Source organism: Pan paniscus, chromosome 21 (assembly GCF_029289425.2).
Source record: "Pan paniscus chromosome 21, NHGRI_mPanPan1-v2.0_pri, whole genome shotgun sequence".
Lineage (NCBI taxonomy): Eukaryota > Metazoa > Chordata > Mammalia > Primates > Hominidae > Pan > Pan paniscus.
The window spans coordinates 52,374,992-52,390,987 of NC_073270.2; the positions used below are offsets into that span (position 1 = coordinate 52,374,992).

Below are 15,996 nucleotides of genomic sequence, written 5' to 3' on the forward strand. Positions count from 1 at the left end.
TGGCTTAATCTCTCTGAGCCTCAACTTCCTCATCTGTAAAATGGGTCCATCACCTCTGGGTCATACTGCATGGCTGAGAACACAGACCCTGGAGCCAGAATGGTGAGGTTTGAATCTTACCTCGGCCACTTCCCAGCTGTGGGAGCTTGGGCAAGTGAGGGAACCACTCGGTGCCTCAGTTTCTTCGTCTGCAAATGTCAGTAATAACACACCAGCCCACAGAGCCACAGTGAACATAAAAAAGCTCACAAGCATATCATGAGTGCTTAGAACCATGCCTGGCACTTAGTAGATGCTAGAGGTGCTGGCTGTGGCTCTTTTGAAGTCTCCTCGGGGGACAGAGGAGAGTGCAAGAATAAGGCATGTGATGTGGCCCAGGACATCAACAAAGCTGAGGTCACTTCCTACAGCCTCCCAGGTGTCGGCACTTCCTTGTAGGGGAGCTGAGTACAGTGGAAATCGAAGTCCTCTCTCTGCGCAGAGGGCTGGTAAGGTCCCGCAGGAGAGTAGAGCTAAAAGGGTGGGGAAGGGACTTCACTAGGTTGACCGGCAGGGCAGGGGCTTGCTGGCCTCCCCGGCTCTGCTCCAATGTCTTTTTCTAGCTGGGGCTCACTGTTGTGTTCTGCCTATGGGTGCTCCTACCAGCACCACAGGCACCTTCCCATGGCTGTCCCTCTTCGTGTGAATTTCAAGGACAAACAAAAAGAGCAGAGAGCCTAGACTCTCTGCAGATAATAGCAACAGCAGCAATCCTTTATTAAGCACCTACTGCGTGTCAGCACTTTTGAGCCTTCCCAGCAGGTATCATTATGCCCACTTTGCAGATGAATAAATTGAGGCTCAGGGGAGGGAAATCACTTGCCGGGAAGTGGTGTGACCTCATGTGGCTCTTCCCAAGTCCCCAGTGCATCTCAGCTGAAAAAAGCAGTTTGGACACACGTGTCTGACTTGTTCCAGGCCCGGGCCAGGTCTGCCCCTAGCTAGGGTGCTGACTTTGTGTCTTCAAGGTCTGGCGGTGTCAGAGAATTCTGCTCATCAGTCCAGAGAGCACTGTCCTGTTGAGTTGGGTCAGGAAACACGATCTTGCTCCCTGCTGCATCACTGGAAGTCATGCCAGCCTGTTTACACACCTGGCAGGAGCTCCGGGAAAGTGGAAAGTTGGCTGGACCTCAGAGGAATTGTTCTGGGGTCAGCGGGTCTATGTGCCCACTTGAGGGATGGGGCAATGGGTCAAACCGGGTAGGGAGAGCATGGAGGGGCACAGATGAGGGATCTGGGTCCACTAGGCTGGGAGAGGTTAGCAAAGTCTCTCCAGTCCCCTTCTGGGCCTCAGTCTTCCCAGCTCAAAATAGAAAGGGCTGGAAACCCTGATTCCTGCTCAAACGTTATGCAAACCAGGAAGCAGTCTGGGGTTTTAGACCCTGTACAGGTTCTGAAATCAGAACTTGTGTTCAAATCCAAATTCATGGAATGAATACTTTTTCACTGAGCACCTACTATGTGTCAGGCACTACTCTGGGTACAGGGCTGCCATAGAGCACACCATAAGCATAAACCTGCTCTTAGGTCACTCACAGCCAAGGGGGAGAGGCAGACACTAGACAAAGAAATGATGATTTCAGATCAGGATGAATGCCATGAAGGAATAAAACAGAAGGCTGTTTTAGAGAGTGATTTGTGGGATGAAGAGGGCAGGTGTGCTTGAGAAGCAGGAGGACTTCTAGGAGGAGGTACCATTGGAGCCAAGACCTAAATGACCAGAAGCACCCAGCTGTGGAAGATCTGGGGCAAGAATGGTCCAGGGAAGCAAGTGCAAAGGGCCTGAGGCAGGAGCAAGCTTGGCAGCTTTGAAGAACCAAAAGAAGGCACATGAGGCTGGGGCACAGTGAGAAAAGACAAGGGCATGGGAAGTTGTAAAATCAGGTTTTCTAATTTCTGTGTTTGAGGCTCTGAGACCCTGGAGGGACTGCCCCTTCCCAGGGCTAGCAAATTCCTAGAAAGAATAAACTACTAGCCTGCAAGCATTCCTTCATATGTGAAACAACCAGTCAAGACCCCATACTCCCTACCACCTCTTTTTGAGGGATCTCACATGAATCCACCTGCCCTAATCACCCCAGAGCCAGGTACAAGACAACTAGGGGAAGCCCCTATGCCCCCAGACCCACTGAAATGATTCAAACTAACTAGCCAATCCTAAACCTGCACACCCTGCCTTGCCCGAACATATTGCCCACAGTAAAGGCTCATGCCCACGTTTCCTCTTATTCCCTCTGCCTCCCGACAGACCCTGCTGCTCCCCTGTGTGGCCGTGTGGCATGGTATGCCTCCTGCTTCTAGGGCCATCTGAGTATAAAAACTTCTTTGATAATGCTGATTTCTGTGTCTGTGTGTTTATCATACCCAAATAAAACAAATTCCATTACCATTAAAACAGACACAAGGGGACAGGTGGGCAGGAGCCGGATGACACAGGGCCCTGGGGCCACAGCTGTGAGCATGGGTGTCATTTTAAATTCTACTCACCAGCTGGGGACCTTGGGCTACAACACTGCACTGTGCTGACCCTCAGTGCCTCCTCATAGGCCTCCCTTGTCTGGATGTTCTAAGCATTGGCTGCAATGCATGTGAAGTACCCAGCATAACACCTGGCGCTTAGTAGATGCTCAGTCTATGGTTGCTTTTGCCAGTTTCTGCCCTCCTGGGTCGCTGTGCACTGGAAGTCTGCATCTAGAGTTGGGAAGATGACTCCTTGCCCTCTCCCCCTGCTCAGGACTCTTCCTGCTCCTGGCCTCTTGTGCTTCCCATTCCCCAGGAGCACCCTTCCTTCCTCTCTTCATCTTACCACATCCAGTCCAAGCGCAAAGCCAGCCAGAGACAAGAAGCCTTCCCAGCTTGTCAGCCTGACCCCAGAGCTTTACGGTGAGTCACAGCCTGTCCCTGTCCCTGGATTGCCAACCTGGCTCTCGAATTAGCCTCTGATTATTCCCGGAGTGTCCAGGGTCAGCAACTTTCTGCAGGAGGCAAAGGGCCAGGGGAGATAGGCGACAGCAGGAGTTTGGAAGTCAGCCTGAGAACCATCTGCCGCCATCTGCCGCCATCTGCCAGCCTAATGTGGGCAGGGGTCTCCTCCTGTCTGCACGTGGGCTCTTCATTGGGCAAATGGAGAGAATCGTAGTAGCTCCTTCTTGGGGTCATGGTGAGGATTAATGAGAAAATGCATGCCAAGAACTTAGCACACAACTGGCATTCTTTCTTTCACTTATTCGACGCATACTTATGAGCACCTACTATGTGCCAGGCACGGGGCTGGCACCAAAGATACAATGGTGAGCAGGACAAAAAAAAAATATCCCTGCCCTTGTGAGCTTATACCCCATGGGTGGGGAGGGGGGAAGGGGGTTAATATAGATAATGCACCAGCAGATACATAATTAAAACGTAATACGTTGCCAGGTAGTGATAAAGACCATGAAGAAAAATAAGGCAGAATGGAGTGTAAAGGATTTTTCATTTTCTATTTTAGATAGGGTCTAAAGATAGGGGCAGGGACGGCCTTTTCGGAGGTAAGATCTGAACGGAGATCAATGAAGGGAAGGAGCAAGACTTGCGGACATCTGGGAGAACAGAGGTTCAGAACGAGGGGGCTGCAAGTGCAAAGGTCCTGGGATGAGAGCAAGCTTGGGATATTTAAGGAGCAGTAAGAAAGCCAGAGCGGTGGGAGCAGAGGGCATGAGAGGTGGAGTGGGGTTGGAAGATGGATCAGCAAGGAAACGGGGACCAGAACTCCTAATAAACATACAGTAAACATGAGCTGTCCTTAACCTTTGTTGAGAGCTAGCTACGATCTGAATAGAAATAAGTGAACTTGACCTCTGACCCCCCTCACCTGTCATCTAGAAGTTAGCTGTCAAGAGATTAAATGAAATGTCTTTAGCATAAAACATTGATGAGGCCAGATACAGTTGCTTGTGCCTGTAATCCCAGAATTTTAGGAGGCTGAGAGGGGCGGATAGCTTGAGCCCAGGAGTTTGAGACCAGTTGAGTGGCATGACTCCATCTCTACAAAAAATACAAAAATTAGCCAGGCGTGGTGACGTGTGCTTGTAGTCCCAGCCACTTGGGAGACTGATGTGAGAGGATCACTTGAGCCCAGGAGGCAGAAGTTGTAGTGAGCTGGGATCATGCCACTGCACACCAGCCTGGGCAACAGAGAAAGACCCTGTCTCAAAAATAATTAATTAATTAAAATAAAAACATTGATGACCGATGCCTAAGACAGGGTACTCCCTGGAGAGGGGGATAGAAGTGCTCATCCCCGCCCTGCCCCTCACTGAAGCCTTTGGAAAATTCACTTCCTTTTCTGGGCCTCAGTTTCCTTTTTGTGGGGGTTAAACTAGAATGAGCACCAGTTCTGAAATGTTACGATGGCAACTGTAATATTAATAGCTGACAGTTACTGAGTGCTAACTATAAGCCAGCACTCCAGTAAGTGCCTCAAACATATGAACCCATTTCCTCCCCACAGCAGTATGAGGTTGAACTATGATTAGACCCAATCTCCAGATGAGAAAACTGAGGCACGGGACTGACCATTTCAACATAGTCCTTTGCACCAAATGCTACCAGCATCTCCCATTTTTTTTCCAAATCAATTTCAAAGATCCCAACCAGAAAAGCATGTGTAAAGGTTAAATTGCCAAAAAAATAAAATAAAATGTACATGTCCTCTGAGACACACATTTTGCATGTATGAACTTATTTATTCATTGTAAAATCCTGTGAAGAAAGGACTGTGGACATTTCCATTTTTCAGCTGGGGAACTGGGTTCAGAGAGGTGAAGACACTCTTCCTGCATCACACTGCTCATCAGGGCAGAGGCTAGAGATGAATTCGTATCCAAATGAATCCAAAGCCTGGAACCTTTTTGACCAAGCCAGGCTCTCTCCTGAACACGAGGGTTTGCATCCCAGGAACACGGGGCCCACATGATGGGACCCATCTGGGAATTATGGACAATTGATGCATCAAAATTCAGAGGGAGACATGGGGCTAAACTTCCCAGCCGCTCCTGGGAGAACCAGTCTGGTGGGGTGGTTTTGCCATGTATTCATCTTTTCTTTCTGCTGTAACAAATGACCCCAAATGGAGTGGCTTAAGAAACACAAATGTATTCTTTTAGAGTTTTGGAGGCCAGAATTCTGAAATCATTTTCACTAGGCTAAAGTCAAGGTGTTGGCCAGGCTGGTTCCTCCTGGAAGCTCCAGGAGAGAGAATCCATGCCTTGCCTGTTCCAGCTTCTGGAGGCCACCTGCATTCCTCAGCTCACAGCCCCACATCACATTGCTTTTTCTCCCTCTGCTTCCATCATCCTATTACCTTCCGATTTCAACTTCTCCTGCCTGCCTCTCAGAAAGCCGCCTGTGGATTACATCAGGTCCACCTGGATACTGCACAATAATCTCCCTGTTTCAAGATCCTTTACCTAATCACACCTGGAAAGTCCCTTTTTTCCATAGAAAGTAACATTCACTGGTTCAGGGGATTAGGACACCGACACCTTTCGTGGGTCACTATTCAGCCAGCCACATGCCCGAGATTTCCTTTACTTAACAGCTCACCAAGCTTCATGGTGGCAAGAAGGTCATCCATGTACAGATGAGGAAATTGAGGAGCTGGGGCTATCAGTCAACCTCAGCATCCCCAGATAAGACACGCTTCCAGGCTATGGGTCCAGTATTTCTTGAAGCATAAAAAGCCAACTCCAGAAGACTTTGGGTGGAACAATGAGGTTACCTCCCTTCTAATCCTTCTTTCCTTCTCATTATTTCCAAAACAAAGTCTCAGTTTGGTACTAGTTTGTCTTTAATGCCTCACTTGATGATATCCCTCCCCTTGCAACAAAGAGAGGGCAGATCGCAGGCCCATAGCTTCAACCAGGCAGTATGTACCCAGTATTAATCAGCGTTAAATATTTACCTATCTATTGCTAGTTTTCTTCTCCTAATCATCAGTGATGATCCTGGTTTTCCATACATGATACCCACAGAAAATCTCCTTTTAAAGTAATTGCATTTAAATTTTTTTAAAAGGAGAGGGCAGTAAGACATTAATGTAAAAAGAATAACAGGAATGTAATTAAGTAAATAATATTGAGTGGTAAGGGACTCTGGCAAAAATGATGTGAGTGGTATTTGGATGATGGAAACCAAACCAGATTCACTCCATTCTGGGGTGCATGGGGGAAAACTCCCTGTCTGAGCTCCCTGAGGCTCGAATGAGATGATAGAAGGTAAAATCAGCAGGCAGTGTCTGGCCAGAGAAGGTGCTCAATCCGCAGAGCTGGACTTGCAGTTTTTTTCTGGAAAACCTCTGTTGGGGAAAACTCAAGGGCCTCTCTCACTTCCTGGCCGCTCTCACTTCCAAAATCCAGGACTAAGAGAGAAGGAGGAGGCGTGACCGAAGTAGTGTTTAGTAGCTGTGTGACCTCGGAATTTAACCTCTCTGTGCCTCACTTTCCTCATCTCTAAAAATGGGGATAATTGTTGTTTGAACTTCCTACATCTGATGTGAAGAGTAAATGAGCTGAAATTTGAGATGCATGTAAAACAGCATTTTGTAAATGTGAGAAAATCTGTGGCTATTGCTCTAATTATAAACTCCCACTATACGCTGAGCACTACTCTGGACACCTCCTGTGTCTTCCCCTAATTCTCGTAACAGAATGAGAGGGTGTGAGTCCTCCTCACTTCACAAATGAGACTCAGGCTCAGAAATTCAAGGTCTCCAGCCCAGGCTCCCCTCTTCAGAGCCAGACACAAATCCAGGTTTTCTCAACTCTAAAGCCCATATTCTCTCCATCATTTAACTTCTCTGAGCCTCAGTTTCATCATCTGCAAAATAGGAGAACTAAAACATATTTTCAGCATTAAATAAAAAACTAAGAATTTATAGTACAGGCACAATGTATTAACTCACTGTGGCCAGAAAATAACTGGGAAAGAATATAATATTATGGCTGTGTTATAAATGAAGAAACCAAGGCCAGAAATAGAAAATGACTTGCCCAGCAAGTATGTGGAATGCGAATGCAGTTCTGATTCCAAAGCCTCAAAACTGGGAATGAAAGGACCATCTTCCTGGTCATCTACCTGCCCACAAATTAGGCAAATGCAAGAAAGGGGGCCTCTGACCTTACAGGTGTACTACCATCCCCCCCAAAGATCTCTACCCCAGAGTAAGTCTGCTGTTGGCCACCGTGACACCTTTGTGCAAATTAGAATAAAAGGCCCTTCCTCAGGTGGATCCAGCTGTGCACCAGGGTGCACAGCTTGGCATGTGGAATGCAGGCTGGTTCAGCCTTACTTGCCTCCTCAAGCACCTTGTGCAGTGCACAGCTTGCACAACACTCTGTAGCAGCCTTGCCGAGAGCATCCCCAAACTCTTCCTTCTCAGAGCATCTTTAGAGTCACCTGTGAGTCCCCAGTGTTAAGAACTCCTCTTGGACAGGTGGTCAGTATCATTTAATTTGCTCTCAGGGGGCATAAGGCAGGAAAGGGGGTAAGGCTTCTCTGCAAACAAGTGGGGCTGGAGCTTATTTGCAAGCCTGTTTTATTAATAAGAGTCCCATCTGTGCCCACTAGCTAAGATCACTCCCCAAACCTCTAACTCGCAGGATGGCCATTCTTGGAAAACGTTGATGTAGTCCCTGGGGTAGCATCCCAACTTCCTGAGCCCCCAGCACTCTTCATAGCAAGAGCTAGGATCCCCAGTGGTGCTGGAAGCGGCAGCCATGCATTCCAGAGCTCATCCCACTCCTTTTCATCCCTGCTGACAGCATTTCTGAGCCAGAGGACATAATGTAAGAATTGTTCCTTCCAGCTCTGCTCTGCAGATTGACTCCAGCCTCCCCAAAGACAAGCTCACCAGTCACCAGGAACAGGTGCATGAAAACCAACCCTCTCGACACACAGACTCCTAGAACGGCAAAGCAGCAGTGGATAGATGTCATCAAGCTGGAAACCCAGGCCCCAAAGAGGGGTTGTCTCCTACTCCACACTGCCTGGTAAATGACAAATAACTGAACATCTCCAACTTCTTTCCTGATGTGATATCTGCAGTTTCGCAAGTTGTTAGTGATCCATGTATACAATACAACCTGCATTCATGGCGCCAGAATATCCATGTGGAAGAGGCTGAGAAGTGACAATCTGATGTTGGAGTGGACGCTGAGGATGCCTGTCTTGAATTGCCCAGCAAGCATGTTTTGAAGTTAGTCCACCAGCCTCTGTTTGGGGAGGCTCTCACAGGGAGTGACTGGTGAAGATGACCAGAATTGTCCTGAAGCTCCGTGTGCATAACAAACCTACTGTGCTTGCTTTAACCCATGTCCTGTTTTGCACCGAGAATACTGCACTGGCAGTGAGCTGCACTTTTTTTTTTTTTCTAATTGGGAAATGGATTAAATGTGTGTCCCAGATCAATAAAGATGATGATGTTTTCTAAGGATACTTCTTATTCGCATTGTATATGAAATTGAGAAACACGTCTGTTCTTAATGTCAGAGAATCTAATAATGACAATCATATAAATATTGTTATATGGGAGAGGAGGCTTCAGGTATGCCAACAGAGATTTTGAGGGAGGCGAAGGTCCTCCAAAGAGCCAGGCCTGCCTCCTGGGAGGAGGCCCTGGTTCATCAACCACTTAAAGAGGCAGTGACATCTAGAGCCATATAAAGGGTCCCCACAAGGGAACTGTAGGGAACAAAGGGGTGGTTTGTATTGAATTATAACTAAGAAGAGCATGTAAGGCACAGCAGTTAGAAAGAAGTACAGACTCTTGCCTGTAATCCCAGCACTTTGCGTAGCCGAGGCTGGTGGATCGCTTGAGTCTAGGAGTTTGAGACCAGCCTGGGTGACATAGTGAAACCCCGTCTCTACTAAAAATATAAAAATTAGCCGGGTGTGGTGACAGGAGCTGATAGTCCCAGCTACTTGGGAGGCTGAGGCAGGAGGATGGCTTAAGCCTGGGAGGTGGAGGTTGCAGTGAGCCAAGATCGTGCCACTGCACTCCAGCCTGTGTTACAGAGCAAGACCCTATCTCTCTCTCTCTCTCACACACACACACACACACATACACACACACACACACACACATAAAGGAGTACAGACTCTGCATTCTGGCTTTGCAGCAGCTGTGTAACCTTAGGCAAGTCACCTAACCCCGCTGAGTTTCCGTTTCTTCACCTGTCAAATAGGGATGCAAATAACAGCTGCCTCTCTGGTTGTTGTGGGCATTACATGGGACAAGCCTGACAAGCTCCTAGCATGGCCCCTAGCACATGGTAAGAGCTAAGCACTCAATAAAACACCTTCTTCATCAGGCTTAGCACCATCATAAGGGATTAGTTACATCCCAGGGGCTCTCCCTGTTATCTCTCCCTGCTTTCCATTCAGTTGTGCATGTTGGCGTTCAGATAGGAAGAGGAGCCTTTGTGAAGCTCAAGCTTCAGAGCCCTCTCCCAAGCCTCGTACCGAATCCTGTATTTGTAAATCTGTATTCATTTTCTTCAAGAGTCCCCCTCAAGTAGTAAATGCTCCAGGCCCCTTAACCCTTGGATCTGCTCCTGGGTTCATGTTCTTGCTAGAGAACAGAGCAGAGAGAAGCTGTCGGGACCCCTACTGAGAATAGAGACCTTGTGTTTTATCTCTTCTTGCCGGAGAGCTCTGCCTATGGCCTCGCAGACAGCAATCAGTCAAGGCTCAGCCACCCACACTTCCACCAAAGATGTTTCACAAAGCCTTACTCAACCTCTCACATCAATCCCAGAAGCTAGCGGTGTAATCGCTCCACTTACAGGGAAGCAAAACCCAAAGAGGAAAGGAGATTGGTCCAAGATCTTAAGATCCACAGGTCAGAAAGTGGCCTGGGGTGGGCTGAGTTTTGCAAAGGTGACCTCATCCTTCTTCCATCATTTATTGTGTTTTTCTCTTCCACGTCGAGAAAGTCTAATAGCTTAGATAATTCCACACTAATGAACTTGCTGTGTGTTAGCCCTGGGTCTCCTTTGAACCACCTGGTGTCACCTTCTTACTCCATGTGCCCAAGGAGGGCTCCTTCTCCCAGGAGAAGCTCCCTGGTCTCAACTGATCGGTGCTGGGTAATGCACCACTAAATTATACCTCCTCTTTACTTTTATTTTTGTGAACATTTAATATCTCACTGAGAGATGGTGAAGCAACTTCCTGGAGGTAGAAGCCTTATCTTACAAGCCCAGTGCCCTCTCATGATGCCCTGGCTGGGCTGGGCAGGGCACAGGTGAAGAACCCAAAAGGGACCTGTGGTACCATCTCCTTCCAGCCCCCACTAGTGTTGATTTCAGTTATGAGTCCTGAACTCCACCTGCGGCCTTTGATCTTACAGGGGTTACTTCCTTGGGGAGACTGAAAACAGCTAGGGTTCTGGATTCTGACAAGCCGGGGACTGAATACCGACATAGTCACTTGCTGTGTGACTCTGAGCAAGTCACTTTCTCTCCCTGAGCCTTGGTTTTCTCCTCTGGAAAATGGGTCAAATAATCTTTCCCCTCTGAGACGCGTTGAAATGATTAAATAAAGTGATACACAAAAGGCAAATCCTCACCCGTAGTAAGCACTCATGAATCTTACCGTCCTCATCACGTAAGGACCTGGTGCAGAAAAAGACCAGTCACTGCTTATTGGGCATTTATTCTGTATGAGGTTTAGTTATAAGAGATTTACATCTATTGCCTCATTGATATTCACCGCTGCCCTATGGGTGGGCACTATCATTTCTCCCATTTTTACACGAGTAAACTGAAGTTCAGAGAGGTTAAGTGACTTGCACCAGGTCACACAGCTTGGCACCCAGTAAGTGTTCATTGTGACTGTCGCGTGAAATGTGCAATACAGCACCAAGCACAGAATTAGAGCTCAGGAAAGAAAGAATTCTGCTAGGCACAGTGGTTCACGTCTGTAATCCCAGTATATGGGAGACCAAGGTGGGAGAATTGCTTGAGTCCAGGAGTTCCAGACCAGCCTGGACAACATAGTGAGACCCTATCTCTATTAAAAAAAAATTAGCTGGGCATGCACCTGTAGTTCTAGCCACTAGGGAGGCTGCGGAAGGAGGATCGCTTGAGTCCAGGAGTTGGAGGCTGCAGTGAGCTATGATCACACCACTGCACTCCAGCCTGGGTGACCAGCGAGAACCTGTCACTGAAACGAAACGAAATTATTCCCATGGAAGTGAGATCCAGAAGGCAGGGTGGGACTCAAGCTCTAAGGAGCAGTTGGGAAGAGGGAAGAGGCGTTAGGAGCGTTCACAGCGGTCCGCGGCAGGTGCAAGGGAGAGAAGGCGAGGGGGTCTGGTGGAGCCTGTCTACACTGGGACCTCAGCGGTCTCCCAACTTGGAGGCTTGGGAGAAGAGGATCTCGCCTGTGGCTGACCGGGGGCGCACAGGCGGAGGAGGCGTTACCTTGGGCGGGAGGGCGAAGACCACCGGCAGCAGCGCGAGCGGCGTGAACAGCAGCACCAGCAGCCGCCGCGCGCTCCACACCTTCTTGGCCGCTGCCGCCAGCGCCGCCATCAGCGCGATCGCCCGGCGGTACGGGCCGGCCCGGGACTGCCCCGCCTGGCCCCGGCGCCGGCTTAAAGCCTGGGGGAGGGTCGGGGAGGGGACTGCGCTGGGGAACCCGCCCTCTCCCTGCTCCTCCTGGAGGAAAAGGGTGGTGCCTGCGCCCCTGGGACCGGGTGAAAGAGGCCCGGGAACGTTGGAGAAAGTTAGGCACTAGAACTAGCAAATGGGACCCCAGCCGCAGGGCAGTGTGGCCTTGGGTCTTAGCCTCTTGGCTTCCCAGCAATGTGGCCTGGGGCAGCTGGCTTATCCTCTCCTCGCCTCTGTTTACTCGCCTGTGAGATGGCTGAGGATGACAAGGCGAGGATTAAGGCGCGTACTCCTATTACCGGGGTTCAAATCCTGGCACGGCCACTTACTCACTGCGTGGCCTTGAACAACAGCCTCTGAGCCTGAAAGTGGAGTGGTGATAACAATAGTCTACACCATGGAATACTATGCAGTCACAAAAAAGAAGGACATCATGTTTTTTGCGGGAACATGGATGGAGCTGGAGGCCATTATCCTTAGCAAACTAACACAGGAACAGAAAACCAAATGCCGCATGTTTTCACTTATAAGCGGGAGCTAAATGATGAGAACACATGGACACATAGAGGGGAACAACTGACACTGAAGCCTATGGGAGGCTGGAGGGTGGGAGGAGACAGAGGATCAGGAAAAATAACTAATGGGCACTAGGCTTAATACCTGGATGACGAAATAATCTGTGCAACAAATCCCCATGACACAAGTTTACCTATACAACAAATCTGCACATGTACCCCTGAACTTAAAAGTTAAATTTTTAAAAATAGTCTACACCAGACAAGAAGGTTGTTAGGAAGTTTAAATGAGATAACACATGTAATGTGATTAGCGCAGTGTCTGGCAGAGCAGGTGCTCAATGAGAGTTATTGCTGCTGATGAGTTATTCTTATTTTGGGGTTTTTTTTTCTTTTTTTTTTTTTTGAGATGTAGTCTCACTCTGTAACCCAGGCTGGGCTGGGGAGCAGTGGAGCGATCTCGGATCACTGCAACCTCTGCCTCCCGGGTTCAAGCAATTCTTCTGAGTAGCTGGGATTACAGGCGTGTGCCACCATATCCGGCTATTTTTTTTTTTTTTTTTTTTGTATTTTTAGTAGAGATGGGGTTTCACCATTTGGGCCAGGCTGGTCTCGAACTCCTGGCCTCATGATCCACCCATCTCGGGCCTCCCAAAGTTCTGGGATTACAGGTGTGCATCACCACGCCCGGTCGTTATTCTTATTTTTTTTTAAGGTGGGTGAGTCACTTCTATTCACTTCTGTTTATTCTCAGGTAACCATACAGGAGTGCAACTGTTGGGTTGCCCAGTATTTGCAATGCTTAGCTTTTTAAGACACAGTCAACCTGTCTTCCAAAGTGATTGTACTATTTTGCACTTCCATCAACAATGTATGAATCATCCAGTTTCTCCACATCTTTGCCAACATTTGGTGTTGTCACTGTTTATTTTATTTTAACCATTCTGACAGGGATGTAGTAATAGCTCATTGTGGTTTTAATTTCTATTTCCCTAATGGCTAGTGATGTTTAACATCTTTTCACATGCTAATTTGCCATCTCTATATCCTCTTTGGTGAACTATCTTTTCCTGTCATTTGCCTGTTTTCTACTTGTATTATTTGGTTTTTTACAGTTGAGTCTTGAAAGTTCTTTGCAAATTCTAGATGTCAGTTCTTTGTCAGTTATGTTGTTTGCAAATATTTCTCCCCGTCTGTAGCTTGTCTTTTCAGCCTCTTAACTATATATCACCAAGCAAACATTTCTAATTTTGATGTAGTTAAATTTATCAAATTTTTCCTTTGGATGATCGGGTTAAGCTCTCTGCATAGCCTTAGATCCCAAAGAGTTTCTCGTATGTTTAGTTTGCTTTGTTCTCACAGAAGTGTCCAAGGAAGAGAATACAGTCATGGGTTCTTAGTTTCTGTTTCTGGTTGGGCCAGTAAAGCCCCTTCCTCATCCCTCTTTTCTACTCATCACTAGAGACAGAAACTAAAAACCATGGCTTCAGGCTGCTAAAAGCTTAAAACAAACAAACAAAAAAAGAACAACAACAAAATAAGGCAGGTTGGACAAGCTTGTCAGAAGTTTTACAGTTTTGAAACACTGTATTCATTACAAAATAACTTCATTCTCTCCTCCCACAGCCTCTGGAAACCATCATTCTGCTTTCTGTCTCTATAAATTTGATTAATCTGGATAGCTCATACAAGCGGTATCATGGAATATTTATCCTTTTGTGATTAGCTTTGTGTCCTTAAGGCTCACCCATGTTGTAGCATGTGTCATAATTCCTTTTTAAGGCTGAATAATATTCCATTGTATGGATATACTATATCGTGTTTATCCATTCATTTGTTGATAGACATTGGGTTGTTTCTACCGTTTGGCTATTGTGAGTAATGCAGCTATAAACATAGGTGTACAAAGAGTATCTGTCCGAGTCCCTGCTTTCAGTTCTTCTGGGTATATACCCAGAAGTGGAACTGCTGGATCATAAGGTAATTCTGCGCTTTTTGAAAATTATTATTGAGAAATGGCCATACTGTTTTTCACAGAGGCTGCACTATTTTACATTCCCATGATGTGCAGGGGTTCCAGTTTCACCACATCCTCACCAACACTTATTTTCTGTGATTTTTTTTAAATAATAGCCATCCTAATAGGTGTGAAGTGGTATCCCATTGTGATTTTGATGTGCGTTTCTCTAATGATTATTGATGTTGAACATCTTTCCATGTGTTTATTGGCCATCTGCGTATCTTGTTTGGAGAAATGTCTATCCAGGGCCTTGGTCCATTTTTTTAGCATTTTGGTTTTTGTCATTTGCATGGCTTTTTTCAGTAATTGCTCTAGGTATTACATTGCATGTACATAACTTATAAGTTATAATCCACTGGTATTGCCATTTAACCAATTCCAGCAAAGCATAGAAACCTTACTTCATGCCCCTTTGCCTTACCCAGTTTAAAATACTTCTTTCAATATTTTCTCTACATACATTTAGAACCACATCAGTGTTTTAACTTTTGCTTCAGCTATCAGGTATAATTTTTTTTTTCTTTTTGACATGGAGTTTTGCTCTTGTTGCCCAGACTAGAGTGCAATGACGCCATCTCAGCTCACTGCAACCTCCGCCTTCCAGGTTCAAGTGATTCTCCTGCCTTAGCCTCCTGAGTAGCTGGGATTACAGGCACCCACCATCACACCCGGCTAATTTTTTGTATTTTTAGTAGAGACGGGTTTACACCATGTTGGGCAGGCTGGTCTCAAACTCTTGACCTCAGGTGATCCACCGGCCTAGGCAACACAAATTGTTGGGATTATAGGCATGAGTCACCATGCCTGGCCAAGAACTTCCTTTAATCATTCTTTGAGACCAGGTCTGCAGGCAACAAATTCTCTTAGTTTTCCAACATCTGAGAAGGTCTTGATTTCCCCTTGGTTCTTGTTTTTGGTGGACATAGAATTCTGTTATTTTCTTTGAGCACTTGAGAAATGCTATGCACCTACTTTCTGGCCTCCATGGTCTCTGGTGAAAAATCTGATATCATTTGAGTTAGTTCTTCTCCATAGGTAAGGTTCATTTCTCTTTCTCTTGAATAAATATTTTCCAAGATTTCTTTTTTTTGTCTTATGTTTTGAGAAGTTTGGCCATGATATGTCTTGGTGTGGATTTCCTTGGTTTACCCTAGCAATATTTGGAGTTCACTCAGCTTCTTGGGTCTGTAGATTTATATATATACACATACATATATACACATATATATACACACGTATATACACATATATGTACACATATATACACACATATATACACATATATACACACACATATATACACATAGATATGTTCATTCATATATACATATACCAAATATACATATATGTATATATAAGCCAAAAGAGGTTTAATTAGCTCATGGTTATGCAGGCTTTACAGGAAGCATGGTGCTGGCATCTGCTCGGCTTCTGGGGAGGCCTCAGAGAGCCAACATGTATATATATGTGTGTGTGTGTGTGGTATATATGTAATATATATATTTTATATAGTATATATTATATATACTATACAAAAATACAGATATACTACACAATAATATTCCATTGTATGGATATACCATATCGTGTTTATCCATTCATTTGTTGATAGACATTGGGTTGTTTCTACCTTTCGGCTATTGTGAGTAATGCAGCTATAAACATGGGTGTACAAAGAGTATCTGTCTGAGTCCCTGCTTTTATACAAAAGAAAATAATATATATGTATACTATATATATATTTTATACAAAAGAAAATAGTATATATATA

The 15,996-nt window shown here is 46.2% G+C and overlaps 1 protein-coding gene across 3 annotated transcripts in view; it reads right to left on the minus strand.

The window, feature by feature from the left end:
• The window catches only part of SLC13A3 (solute carrier family 13 member 3), a 112,856-nt gene that overhangs the window by 81,904 nt on the left and 14,956 nt on the right, over positions 1-15,996 (minus strand). Inside the window, exon 1 of one of the 3 annotated variants that reach the window (XM_003826005.6) lies at positions 11,502-15,430. The exons of 1 other annotated variant lie outside the window; for it this stretch is intronic. In XM_003826005.6, the coding sequence (XP_003826053.1) occupies positions 11,502-11,612 (111 nt within the window). In that variant the 5' untranslated portion in view covers positions 11,613-15,430. Of the gene's footprint in view, positions 1-11,501; positions 15,450-15,996 lie in introns of those variants that run through there. One more of the 3 variants, XM_034947444.4, reaches the window with a different exon arrangement.